Genomic DNA, 14,706 nt, shown 5'->3' on the forward strand with positions numbered 1-14,706 from the left:
TGTAAATAGTATTTACAAACTTTGTCAGGTTAAAAATGCTGTAGCCAAACTGCTGACTGGTGCTACAGCATTTACAGGGAGCACAGAAGTCCACTGTTACAACAGCATCACAGCTACTGGTCTGTTTCTGGACCCAATTTGATGTGTTAGTTATGACCTGTAAAACCCCTTTACAGCTTAGTCTGGGCTATCTCAGGAACTATGTCCTGCTGTCTGATTTTGTCCATGTTTTAAGATCTTTATGAGAGACCATTCTCTCAGTCTCTTCAGCTTCATAGGCACATTTGATGAGGATACAAAAGAGAGATTTTTCAGTGGCAGCTCCTGTATTGTGGAATGGCAGGTTCCTATTGACTGAGTCCCTGATTTTCTAAGTTTTTAAAGTTATGTCTATTATTATTTGTTTGTTTTATTTTTAGACCACCTTTCTCCCAGTAAGGGGGCCCAAGGCAATAAGGGGACTATTAGGACTGTTAATATTGCTGCATATTTAATTGTATTTCATTTTATATCTTAGGTTTTAATTTTACTTAACCAGAATTTTATTGGGGATTTTTTGGGAATGTTTTTGGTGGTGTAAATGTAACTGCAAATCGCAGCAGGAAATTGTTGCTAATTCATGAGTTGCTGCCTGAATTCCTTGTCATGTTCTAGTTACGTTGCTTGATGTTTGACCAAGAATGCAAGTAGAAATTTGTCAATCAGTTTCAATTTGCTGCTGTTATTTACCCAGTACACTTAAACCATTGTAAATCCCCAATAGGATACTAGTGCTTATTTTTAACTGTTTCTGAACTGCCTTGGGTATGTTAGCATAGACGATAAAGGATTTCATTTTCATATATCACCTTTTAGGGGGAAGGTTTGATATTGTAATTTCTTTTCTATTGCCACATCACTAAATGATTTAATGTTCTGGCTATTTCATTCCATAGTATATATTATCTATGTTGCAACAGTTCTTACTATAATGTTTTGTATACCAGGGTTTGTTTGTTTTTTGTATGAAAATGTATAAATTTAATTTAATTATGAATGTGAGCATTATTGTAGACTTGTATTTTTTATATTGAGATGTTTCATGAATAGGGAAAGAAAAGGGCTAGTGTGATTTTTATCAAGGTTTACCTTGATTCATTTAGTCTTGAAGTAGCTTAGCAAGAGTTGCAATGGATTTTTAAACATTTTAATCTTTTTGACATTATGCCAGTCTGTCTACCTAAAGATAACTTACTATCATTCCCAATTTTGACATTCTTCTAGATTTCGGTGACTGCAGTTGGAAATTCTTTTGATCTTTCTAAAGGGCGTTACATGTGCACTATGATAAATGAAAAGACAAAGAAAAATCTTTGTAAGAATGAGTATCCAGGCACCAAGAACTGTTCTTGCCAGCTAAAGAGGTCAGATCTAATAGATAAAGGTAGGTTTGCTTACTGTTTTACTTATTTCACCCAATATATTTCTTTGGATTAAATGGTGTATTTCCTTTTGATTCTGCCATTTCTTCCAAAAGTTCCTGCTCCCTCTTGCAGTTCCTTCTGCGTACCAGTGCCCTGGAGGGTGGGACATTTTTCTGAACAGGATTTCGGCTCTGTTGGCTATAATGGGAAGTAAAGGGAACTTTAACTTCTGATGTGGTTAGATCTGAAAGTATACCATCTTGAGCTTCATGCACATGCTGAATTCAGTGAGAAGGAAGTAATATAACAGCAGTTGTAAATCTTTATTTCTAACATTTCGTAATAACTCTGTTTAAATATTTATGTAGAACAAAGATGCAGTTTTGTTATATGTGTCTTCTGTGCACTATAACCATACGCTGACTATTGTCCATTCTATTTCCAAAGTTTCATTTGGCCAAGACATGTAAAACATACACAAGAAGGATAATTATAAACCTTATTTGGCCACAACTGTTATTAAAATACATTGCAAGGAGACAAGGAGAAATTGCCAAACTTTGCTTACATGGTTTTCATTATCTGTTTTCCATTTGTTGTTGTTCTTGTTATGGGCCGTTAAGTTGCCTCCGACCTAGGGTGACCCTATGAATGAGTGATCTCCAAAATGTCCTGTCTTCAGCCCTGCTCAGCTCCTGCAAATTCAAGCCTATAGTTTCTTTAAGGTAGCCTCAATCCATCTCACATTTGGTGTTCTTCTTTTCCTGCTTCCTTCGATCTTTCCCAGCATTATTGTTTTTTCCAGAGAATTCTGCCTTCTCATGATGTGCCCGAAGTAAGACAGCCTCAACATTTTTGCATCCAGTGATAGTCCAGGCTTGATTTGCTCTAGGGCCCATCTTGTCCATCTTTCTGACAGTCCAGGGTATATTCAAAGCTCACCTCCAGCACTGCATTTCAAAATAATCAATTTTTTTCCTGTCAGCTTTCTTTACAGCTTTCACACCTATGCATAGTGACTGGAAATACAGGAGTATGGATGCTCTTGGTCTTGGTCTCCAGTGACACATCCTTAAACTTGATGATCTTTAATTCTTTAATTGCTGCCCTTCTGAGACTCAGTCCTCTTTTGATTTCTTGGTTACAGTTTTCATTTGGATTGATGATTGAATTAAGGTATACAAAATCTCATAAGTATTTCAGTTTCTTCATTGTCAGTGTTCAAGTTCTGTAGTTCTTCAGTGGTGATGATTTTTGTCTCTCTAATGTTCAGCTGCAGTCATGCTTTTGGCACTTTCTTCTTTCACTTTCTTTAACAGTTGTTTCAAGTCATTTTTCTTTTCTACCGGTAAGATGGTGTCATCTGCATATCTTAAATTATTTACATTTCTTCCATCAATTTTCACTGCTCATTCATCTGAATCCATTCTGACTATCAATATGATATGTTCTGTATACAGTTTGAACAGATAAGGGGATAAAGTACACCCTTGTACTAGTCTTCCAGAAAAGAAGTGCACTAAAATTTCAGTTCTAGCCAACTCACAGCATGTGACACAATGACTAAACAACAACAAAAATGTGACCATGTATTCTAAGCTGGTGCAGTTACTACTTTATTAACCATATCCATTAATAAATAATTTCAACTGAAACACTGTATTATATTCTGCAAGGCAGTAATGTTGTTGTAAGATTTGCTGATGCTGTGTGAGCAATGCAATGCTTTTGAGCTTTTCAGATCAGTTTTTGTGGTGTGGAGTAGCCACCAAGTTGCTTTCATTTTTGCCCCGGAGTCGCAATTACTAGGATTTCACTAACAGATTTAAGAAAAATGAATTGAATTCTCAGTCTCCCTGATTGATTGATCGGTCGATTGATTGATTTACATCTTTTAAGGCAGAACTAGATGAAACACAGGATCCCTTGCTCCTTGCATCTGCTCTTCAAAACTAATTCAACTAGCAGGATATTCTTCAAGAAAGAAGAGATAAGAAAGAAAGGATTGCATAACCCATCCATTGTGAATGAAGAATGGGACCATGCACTGCCCTGGCATAGGAGTCAATGATCAACCTGCTCATTCATTCATCTAGGCATGGTTTTTTGACTTTTACATTTCTCCTGCACCATTTGCAGTTCTACAATACCCAGCCCAATGAAGATTCCTGTAGGAGTTAAAAGCTAGGTTCTGTCTGTGACATTTTAGTGACATAGTAAAGGTATCGCCCACCCTTGTCTTCAGTTTGTGTTCAAGGACTACATGGCTTTTTACCTTTTGTTGAATCATGGTGTACATTAACAGTTAATGCATCATTTGCAGTTCTACAATACCCAGCACAATGAAGATTCCTGTCCAAGGCCCTTCTCTGTATTTAATGCAAAACTGTAGCTCAATATTAAGAGCTCAAATCTAGGCCTTCTGTGCTTCTTGTTCTTCTTTTCTTCTTTAACGTCACTTCAGGAAGGAGATCTGAAGCTTTTATATCCACTTCTAACTAATAGTGTTTTTTCATTATATCTGAACCTAGACAAATTGTAGTTAGTTGTAGCATTCGATACTTTAGGAAAACAAGCCCAATTCAAACTCTTGTTTATAATCCCGTCTTATTTTCTTCAAACTATTGTTACAATTTAAGGGGCGAATGTAGTTTAATTGGAATGAAAACATTTTGACTTCTTGCAACTATAGTGACAGAGGAGACAGCAACAGGGCACATAAACTCAAGGTGGCTTGGCTGGATGGCTAGAATGTGGCTAATTTGGGAAGACTACAGCCCAATTCAGATGTTATATTTCAAAGCGCGGAGGGCTCTAACAGTGGTGGGGATTGAGATGAGCATTAAGCCCCATGAGCACATCCCTCTCTCTACTCACACCTTTTATGAGATTACTACAAAGGTTTGCAGGGGAGCGTGTAAGTGTAACTGAATTACACTGAATGCTCTTACAGATTTCCCTGCAAACCTTTCTACTAATCTCATGGAGGGCTGAGTGACATCTGGGTAGGGTGTGAACATGGGAGGTTGAATTACATGCACCCCATATCCCCAGCACCCGCTTAGTTCACCACACATAGTGAATAAGGCTTATGTTAAGGATGCAAGTTGAATAAACAAGTTTCCATTCCTCTCAGGACAGATGCATTTATACGTGGCCTGCTCTTCAACATCTGTGCTTCCTGAAGAGAAATGAGAAATCTCTTTGGCTTTGAACAAGAGGGCTTTGAAACTGTTTGGCCTGATGTGTTGCTTGTGAGGAGGAAGGAGAAGTTGGGTTCTGTTTGTGGTTAAAGTGTAAGGAAACATAGCCCTCATTTTGCCTTGTCAGCTCTTGTCTAGTGGGTAGGTGTTAAGATCAGAGACATGTTCTTAACTGTTTGACATCTGTTTCAAGAAGATAAAAATCCACAACTTGAATCCAACTCTGAATCACCAGTCCTGTTTAATGAGATTAAAGAATTTGCCTAACATATATTCAGCTAGTTTAAAAACTTTTGGGAATCGATGGTACATGAAGGAAATTAACTAGCATCACCAATTGACACTGATTAATTAACATTGTGTGTGGGAATCTCTACTTAGGCTGTTAACTGGAAAGTTTTCTCCTAGCCCTACCCTCTGCATTTTCAGTTCTACTGCATTCTGTGCCTAGAGGATGGCATTCAGGAAAGCATTAGAGGACAAAAAGAAAACCCCATGTAGCCCCCTTTTATATATATATATCATTGTGCTGGATTTAGCTGTGACCGAGTACTGTCTGAAAAGCAAAGTTTAAATGCAATAAATAAATTACTAATGTAAAATACAGAGTTCTGTTAGATACACCAACTAGTATAACTCCATCAACATAATTTTCAGCAGCAAATTGCCACCAGTGAAGAATTTGGTGTAGATGTTTCTTGTTGCACACTAGTCACACAACTTGGTGTATGATAGGAAATGCATGCCCTGACTTCTTAACTTGGAGCAATTCACTGCTGAAAGTTAATGCCAACATGAATAGATTCCAGCCAAAGGTAACCAGTGGTAGACCTTTGTTCTAGATGTGTGGGGTAGAAATCAAATAAATAAATAAATAAATAAATAAATAAATAAATAAATAAATAAATAAATAAATAAATAAATAAATAAATAAATAAATAAATAAATAAATAAATAAATAAATAACAAGCTTTTAATCTCACTTAATATTATTAATTATATCTTGCTTCAGAAATACTCTTATTTTATGCTTGTACCCAATGTATAAAATATTTTGGTCTTATTATTTCCAGTTCAGATATCACTTTCTTCTGACTCTTGGCTTTTATCAGAAATATTTGAATTCAATGAATGCTCATTACAGAAAACGTAAGTTGATCTGAACATTTTATGTGGTTTGGGTTAGAGTTACTTGCAGACTTCCTTAGGTGTTTCCAAACTTGGGCCAGTGTCCTGCTCCATGTTTATGTGCACAGAACCCCAACAGCTACTGTGGTTCATGACCTCGTGGTGTGATCTACCAGATCAGAACTGTTGGGGCAGCTTAGGTGTTGGAGTGCTACTAGCCATATAAATACTGAATGGCATACGGGCCTAAATGTGTATGTTCTTGTGTATCTGCTCTTAGTTCCTCAATGTTTTACAGGCCATTAAATGACTAAACAACAAAATGTGTCATTTACCAGAACCAAAATAGTTCTTGCTGGTACTATTGGTGAAAATCTAGGTCTTAGTAGTGACCTGAAGTGCCTTTGCACAGTTAAAACTAGTCCACCAGCTGCACCCATTCCTGGAGAGGTCTGATCTGGCCACAGTGGCACAAGCCTTCGTTACATACTGCTTGGATGACTGTAATGTGCTATATGTGGAGCTGCCTTTGCAAAGTATTTGGAAACTCCAGTAAGTCCAAAGTGCCACAGGCAGATGGTTAACTGAGGATGGTTATAGGGAACATAAAGCACTTAAAAAAAATTTTAGGGCAAATTTAAATACTGACTGATTGAGGATATATATTTATTTTTAAACAACATGCTGCTAAGACAGTGATCTCTATATATGCCTGATGTTCTGTGTATGTGTGCAACTGTAATCTTCCAGAGTGCAGCTAGGTTGCAAAATGCTGGTGTGGAATTAAAAACCTGCCACTCTGGAATAAGTCAGTGTAGTGAAAAGTTCAATAAAACCTGGGAATATTGTTGTAGTTGTTTGACTTGTAAAAATATTTATCATTTGTAAACATTTTAGGAGAGCCAGTGTGATGCAGTGGGTAGAGTGTTGGACAAGGATTTAGGAGACATGGGTTCACACCTGTGATTTGTTACAGAAACTCAAATGATGGTAGTAGCAATGATAGGTTCTTGAACATCTCAAAAATCTTGCTAAGGTCATCTTGAGTCAGAAGTGTATTAGAGCAGTGGTTCTTAACCTTGGGTTACTCAGGTGTTTTTGGACTGCAACTCCCAGAAGCATTCACCACTAGCTGTGCTGGCTGGGGTTTCTGGGAGTTGCAGTTCAAAAACACCTGAGTAACCCAAGGTTAAGAACCACTGTATTAGAGGATTAAATCTTATATAATTGTATTTGATGAGATCATAATGATGGTGGAAGTTTAAATGTTAAGGAGGGATAGACCATGGTTTTTGCTTATACCTTTGTAGAATGAGACATATGATTTTTACTTAAAGGGTATGAGCAATTTTCTTGCTCCAGCTGTGGTAAAATGGGCCCTGGTGCATCCCTTTAGGAAAGCACCAGAGAAGAGATGAGCCATAAAAGTTACAAAGATACACACAGATGCCATACGAAATGCCATATCAAAGGCAGGGAGGGGCTGCCTTGAAATTCAGAAGCCATCTGCTTCACACCAGCTTTTCTGGTAAACAATTAGGCGTGCACTCCAAAAGCTCTTCTTAGAAGCTTGTACATTCTAAAGCCCCCATGGCAGAAATGGTTTTAAGCCAGCCACTGGGAGAGTGAGTGGGGAGTTCCGAGATTCTGGGAGTTCAGGAGAAGAGGGAAGGGAGCGCTCCTCTCTAAGGCAGAGAGGGAACGTGGCTCTGAGTTGCATGTAAGCATAGCCCCTGGTGAGAAATGGATCCTTGCCTGTTAGAACCTTAGCTAGCTAAATAGCAACATTTCTTAGCCTTATTTGTCTGTAGCTTGTCAATTGCCTTGATCAGAAACTCTTGAATATATTCTTCGGAACGTAAATGCTTTTTCACCCTCCTGTCAGTATTTTTACCTTTTCAATAAAATTATTCTTTTAGAATAGACTTCTCCTGGTGTGGAAGATCTGTTCTTACAGAGCTACATTTGGTTAAACTAGTCCAGAAGCTAAGCCTCTCATTTCATGCTACCTGAGCAAATGGATTCTTTAGAGAGGTGCAAAGTGATGGGTTTTAAACCCAAGGGATTAAGTAATTAAATCACATATTTAGGAGACTGGTGGCAGCTAAATTGAGAATTAAGAAAAAAGACAATATTTGTGCTATGAAATAAAGGGGGCCTGTCAGGGTCTGTCTCCTCCCTCGCAGAAAGTAAGGCTCTCAGCCCCAGCATGGATATTATTATATTAGCAATAGCATAAAAATGGGCTGATTGAAGAGAGCATCTTGTCCATATCCAAAGGCATCATGCCACTGAATGCAGTCACTCTATAGTACAGGCCGCAACCATCACCTCCTACTGGCCATGCTATACCTGGAGGACTAAGGAGCTGTAACCCAAAATGTTGCTTTTCCGTGCTCTTCTCAAAAGCATCAACCAGGAGGAAGCCTTTGTGACATGTTTGTAGGGATCTGAACCACCTGGTTTTCTACTGGAGGAGGCAGAAAATTGGCTTCAAGGGAATTCTGGTCTGATGGAGCACAGTTGTCATGAATTATTGTTCTCTCCCACATAAAATGTATCAGACTCTTATCTTTTGGGTTCTCCTGCAAATTAAAAAAATAACTTTGTTAGAGTTGATGTTTATAAATTCAGTTCCCATTTAAGAATAATTAATTATTTGTTGTATGCAAGCACCTTGTGTGAAAAGTAAAATTACAACTCTCCCTTCCTTCTTTAGATCTAGCTCAACACACTTTTCTCTTCTGCACCTCAGCAGTTGAAATTGTGTCAATCATATTTTTTTGTTTTCATTCATTCCTAGATGTTCAGAATGTGATCGTGCTGGTTGCACATGGAATGCCAGAAATAACAAATGTATTGTCTCTATGATGACTTGTAAAAGAAGGGTGAGCAAGTGTGACTTTTATAGAACGTTTGAATTAAATCCTGTAATTTAAATTTTTTTGATAAATGGCATCTTTGGCTTAAATATTTTCAAATTTTCAGGTTGAATGTGACAAGACAGTCAATGCATCAGATTGGAAAGTTACTTCAAAGACACCCAAGGTCAGCTGGTTTCAGTTTAAATTTGAAATTATAGAAGAGGCTTTCTGTTATGTTTTAGTGGTTGCTTAGCTTAGTAAGTTGCAAATAGAATAGACCTGTTGAATCAATGGCACTCTCCACTGTTTCAGTGGGTCTAATGTAGTTGTGCAAAGCAACAGAATTTCATATATTGGCAAAATCCTGTTGCTTAGTGTAGTAAATCACACTAGAGTATGTCTATTGGTTATTAAGTGAGCCAATTCCTCTATAAATTATGTTGATTCAAATGGACTTTCTATAACTATGACTTATTTTAGCATAGTAAGTTGCAGTTGAAGTAGGCCAATTGTAATCAATGGAACCTATGGACAGTTGACTCACTAAACCTCTCTTGATTCAATGGATCTATTCTAGCGTGATTAGCAACAGGATTTTGGCCATTGTGTGGCACTGTGTGTACTTTATTGTATTATATTGTATAGTGGGGTAGGATAAAGTATGGCATGGTATAATACAATAGAGTAAAAATTATATAAGTTTTTTTGAATCCTGACTTTTTGTTTTAAGTTTCAACACTTAGGTCTGATGCTTAAAACTATTCAGCTTACAGAGGTGGAAATGGCAACTTTGTCCATTCAGAAGATTTCAAACTGCTGTTTCTCCTTTAAAGTGTTGGGGTCATCTCTGGCTTCCATAAGGAGCCTAAGAGGACAAATTGTCAAACATTCCAGCTATGGACCCATTGCCCCCATGAAAATTTATTACGGTTTGTTGTTATCTTTTTAAAAATCATTTTGTAGTCCACCTTGGATCCTTGTATTGGGAGAAAGGTGATAGAGATGTCAGATCACTCAGAAATAAATAATAAATAAAGCTGATGAGAGCTATAGGCCAAAAAACATCAAAGGGGCCCTTTTAACAAGTAAATTAAGAATATTTGTTTTAAAAGATGCATGTGGGGAGAAAAAAAGAACCAAACTTATCACAACATTATTGCATCATCATTATGACTCATCAGAAACATTAATCTGAAATATTCATGGGTTCATATGTCTTATATTTTATGAGTTTTGTTATTTCCTTGTTTCTCTAATGTATCTTTTTACTGAAAATCAATCAAAATTGAGTACTGTATAATGTGTTTTTCTAACCTATTACAAAAAAAAAATTTAGTAGTCATCTGTTAATAGCAAAATGTGTTGTAAAGATGTTAGTGAATATATGGTTCCATCATTTTATTTAATTCTATAAGCTGGATATTTAAGTCTAGTTTTATTTTGTTTCTAACAGCCCATGAAAATTTCTTCTGTTAAACCAGCGTGGATATCAACATTAGGGAAAAGTGAAGTTTTAATAGAAGGAGAAAACTTTACAGGATCAAACATTGTGATGGAAATAACTGGAACTAGCAGCTGTGAACCAGATGAGTGAGTCAAACAATCAAAGGTTTTCTGTTTTGCATTACTGTATATTGTGTCTTAATCAGAAAAATGTTTGGTGATTTAAATATGCTCATACATGTTGCCCTGAAACTTAAATTTGGTTCTGATGCTGTTATTTGTTGCATTGCTCCTCAAATCACAACTTTAGAAATGACAGGGATTAGGATTTACTCCTATGTATTTTACATTGGATAGAATGTCTTTGAAAGAGTGTAGTTCAGATCAGAGCTTGAAAAAAAATCATATTTTAAGCTTTAGTTCAGATATATATTCAGAAATATAATTATATTCAGAAATATAATGAATATGTACAGCTAGTTATTCATGTTCTTTTTTCATAAGATGAATAACTTTCAGGTTTGACACCATGCTCCTAGCTCATCTCCTTTATATTTTATATTCCTTCAGTAAGCACTATTCTTTGATATTTGTGGCATTCTATCCAAAAAAGAATTCCTTGGTCATCCTTAATTTTAAGGATCAAACAGTCTTGGAAAGAACATGATTATGTACATGAGGTCAAATATTAATGCCCCCTGAAAAACATAAAAAGCATAGTGAGAGCTCCTTCTGTCTCTTTTAGAGAAGAGGCATTGTTTCAGGTTGTTTTCTTGTTTCTCACTGGAATAGAGACTCGCTAATCTCGTTTTAATTGGTAGTACTAAAATGCCTTACACTATTTTTTAAAAAACTCCACACCTGTAAACAGAGTTCAAAGCAAAACTTAAATACATTGTACCCTGAGTTTTTAAAATGGTTCATCTCATTTTCTAAATCACACTGGCAAGATGAGCTTTCAATGAAGTAAATGTTGAGTTCTATAAATTCAGTTTGCACAATCATTAGGTAAGACTTTGTAAACTAAGAGTGGAGCTGAGGACTCCTCCTCTTGATCTTCTGCTTCTGTCACACATCCATTTCAGTGTGAAGCTCATGTCTTGTCCAAACACAGCTTCCTGTTCTGTCCCTGCCAGGAAACTCTGTCTTAATGTCCCTTAGCAAAACAAAACAAAATGAAGGTAGGGTGGGGAGCCATATTCTGGTTCATTTTTCTGGGGTTTTGGAAGTTGGGAACTTGATGCAGAAGTAGGATAAGTGCAGCAAACAGAGAAGTGTTTTGTGTTAGCACTTCATAAACCTTTCTTAAGAAACAGCAGGTGTTTATTTAAACTTGCATTAAGACATGCTCCACAAATTTGGGTTTTCACGTCAACAGCACTGAAGTACGTGGGAAATAATTGTACTTTTTGTTTTAAGTGACTTTGTCTTCTTTTCCCAGGATATCAGTCACGGAGGTGCTAAATCGGACACATATGAAATTCTGTTTACCGCCAAGTCTCAAAGAAACCAAGAGTATATGCATAAAGGAAAAGGGATTTAAATGTTCACATCCTATGCTACTACGTTATGTCTCTCTCCCAGTGTGTTATGAAATAGTTCCAAATATTTCATGGGCAAGGTAATCTCCAAATTATTTTATTTTTCTTAATAAATAAATAAATTCTGTGAGCTTAATATTTGGCAGCAGAGCCATTGATTGGGAATTCGAATCTCCCCAGGCCTGTGTGGCCTTCGGCAAGCTGCACAATCTCAGGTTCTCCCCAGAAGAAGGGAACTGTAAACCACTTCTGAGTATACATAGAAAACCCTGAAAAGGATTGGTATAACTCAAAAGTGACTTGGTGGCACTTTATTATTATTATTATTATTTACTGTATATGAATATAAAACTGTCCAGTTTAATACTATGGAAGCATCATGTTATTGCCTTTAATGGTTCTTCCAACTTTAGACTGCCAAGCCTCTGCTTCGAACAGGAGGATTCTTTACACCAAGATCACTGTCAGAGTCTCTCCTCTTGATGGTCTTCTAAGCATTGCTTGGACAGGTATTTCGTTTTGTTTTTGGACTGTAGCTCCCAGAATCCCCAGCCAATAAGGATCAGCGGCTATGCTGGCTCAGGGATCCTGGTAGTTATCATCCAAAAAAGGAATTTTCCTCTGCTTTTCTCCAAGATATCTATTGGGTGAGCATGGAAGACACTGCAGTGCCATTGCACTAGAACTTCCTCTCCGTCAAGGTCACTCATGTTTCTTGTCTTAAGTCATCTTCTTTCTTTTTAATTTTCGATAGAAATTGAAGCACAGTAATTCCAGAATGCTTTTATTATGCAATATTAAGTCTTGTTGTTGCTTTTTACATTTCATCTTTTATGAATGTCTGATGTTTGATGAAGTAGACTTGTCCACAAAAGCTCACATTAAAAAGGTAGTCTTTAAAGTGCCAGCACATTTTTGTGTTTTTTTTACTTTTTATTTGTATTTTGCTTTTACCTATAATGCACATATTATTTGTTACTTTATTATTCTGTTGCTTTTTTTTTTTTTGTAGCAATGCATTTTGCTGTTATTGGTTTGGATATATGTTGTTGGCAGCTCAGAGTAAAACAGAAGAACATGCTAGAAATATGCTCTTAGTATTTGCATAAGTTTTGCATAATTTACCACAACCGTAGTTCATTGGCATGGTGCTGGAATGTATCTGGGTTGCGCAGTTGGCCACATAATTAGGCACACAATTGAGACATGCCCCTTCACCTCATCAATTAACTGCAATTAGCTGTGACAAATTATACAAAAATATTGCCAATTATATGTTTATTTGTAAAGAAATGCCAACTTTAAATCTCTCTCTTGGCACAGTGGAGGTCGCAACATAACTATACATGGAAAGTATTTGAATATCACAGATTCAATTATTATTTTTGATGAATTGAAACACAGTTTGACAGTAAGTATTGTATGCTTTGTTTTGTGAAAATCTTCCAGCATTTAAGTGGCTTGAAAGTAATATTGTGGCAATATTGCGGCAAGTTTGGTAGTAATGAGTTAAAAATAACAATGTGCATCAAGTTACCAAGGGCATAGCAAGATCACATTCAAAAAGTTATATAATAAGCAGGAAAGTCAGTGTATCTGTAACCAGGAACATGTTCTAGTTACCTTTTATTTAATATTTAAAGGGCATTTTAAGACGCATTTTATGTGGAATTTTCAGGTTTTATATCTTTCCTCTAGCCATAATAAAAAATGCAAATAGGTAATGGAAAAGTGTCAAAAAAGTAATGAGTAACGCAACAATTTCTTTGAAGCAATGTAAATAGAATAGGTTAAATTTTTTAACACCGCATGATTGGAATTAATTACTTTAAAAAATCTACCTTAAAAATAAACTATTTTTAAAAATCATTTTAAAAACAAATTTCCAAATTATGGTGCGGTTTGTTTTGTTTTGTTGCTCATGTAACCAGATACTGTAGATTGAAAGTAGTTCTAAGAAATTAATTTTCTTTTGATGCATTCTAGGCAAGGTTCTGAGCACTCATATCATGTGTCCTATTTCTACATACATAATAATATATACAGTACCTCATAGTTCTGCCAGGAGATAGTGCATTCTGCTAGCATAAAGCTTTTGTAGCCTGAGGAAACCCCTATTTTCATTTTTGAGTGCACAAGTGCCTTCACAAATCATTACAACTTCATTATATATATATTGGATGTTTTTCACACCAGCTATGGTAATCATTCTAGTAGGACTTTGTGCAACTCCTTGGACAGCCTATACAGTAACTGCCTTCTGTACTTTTTCTAGTAGCAAGTCACTGCTACAGTAGACCCATTGAATCAGTGGGGATTTGGTGAGTCAATACCGACTAAATGCTATTGATTCAATGGTTCTTCTCCAATTTTGGCTTACTACTAGATTGAACCCACTCTTTTTCAGCAGCGTTGCCATCAAATGTACTGCATGTAGACTGCTTACTTAGTAGAAATCAATAAAATTACTGTAGGTATAAGTACTCTGAGTACTCCAGCTTAAGTGTCTAAAAGACCTCTGTGCTTTATACATTTATTTATTATTACTAAATAAGTGTAAGTGCTAAGCGAAATCAGATTCCCAGTATAGTGTACTGAATATAGCAATGTATTGGGGCTCTGGAGAATAGGATTCGAATCCCCACTTGGCCATGGAAACCATTCCTTAAATATCTCACTTACCTCTTAGGGTCGAAATACATCAGTTCCAGCTTGACAGGATAGAACACACATGTGCATACACACAGTAAAATCAGTAGGATTTAAATAGCTCAATTACATACAGAATTGAAGCCAAAGCAATACTGGCTGTAGTTCCTTCCTTCCTTATTTCAAATTCTGTACCACCGTATTAATGTGAGTACTTTCTGGATAGTTTGAAACCCATTTGGTGAAATAATTACAAATCACACAATACAATAACTACAATATACCCAAAGGGGAAGTGCACCATTCTGGAGATTATGCAATACCACATCAATGTGTGGAGTGGACAGAGCAAACCTCTATTCCATCTCCCAGTGCCAAAAATCCATTTAATATATAGTCCCCAAATAGATGACATACCAAATATTAAACTGTTAACAACATCTTAACTATGCCTACTGAATAAATGTTACCTTAC

The 14,706-nt window shown here is 36.4% G+C and overlaps 1 protein-coding gene and 1 pseudogene across 2 annotated transcripts in view; one reads left to right on the forward strand and one right to left on the reverse strand.

Annotated features, from left to right (window-relative positions):
• The window catches only part of PLXNC1 (plexin C1), a 63,231-nt gene that overhangs the window by 17,001 nt on the left and 31,524 nt on the right, over positions 1-14,706 (forward strand). For both annotated transcript variants that reach the window (XM_020815794.3, XM_078394832.1), the window contains exons 6-12: positions 1,264-1,423; positions 5,680-5,755; positions 8,538-8,622; positions 8,723-8,782; positions 10,052-10,188; positions 11,483-11,662; positions 12,906-12,993. In XM_020815794.3, coding sequence (XP_020671453.3) covers positions 1,264-1,423; positions 5,680-5,755; positions 8,538-8,622; positions 8,723-8,782; positions 10,052-10,188; positions 11,483-11,662; positions 12,906-12,993 — 786 coding nt within the window. The remainder of the gene's footprint in view (positions 1-1,263; positions 1,424-5,679; positions 5,756-8,537; positions 8,623-8,722; positions 8,783-10,051; positions 10,189-11,482; positions 11,663-12,905; positions 12,994-14,706) is intronic.
• Positions 14,522-14,696, reverse strand: LOC140707899 (U2 spliceosomal RNA; annotated as a pseudogene).

This window comes from Pogona vitticeps, chromosome 5 (genome assembly GCF_051106095.1).
Source record: "Pogona vitticeps strain Pit_001003342236 chromosome 5, PviZW2.1, whole genome shotgun sequence".
Classification (NCBI taxonomy): Eukaryota; Metazoa; Chordata; class Lepidosauria; order Squamata; family Agamidae; genus Pogona; species Pogona vitticeps.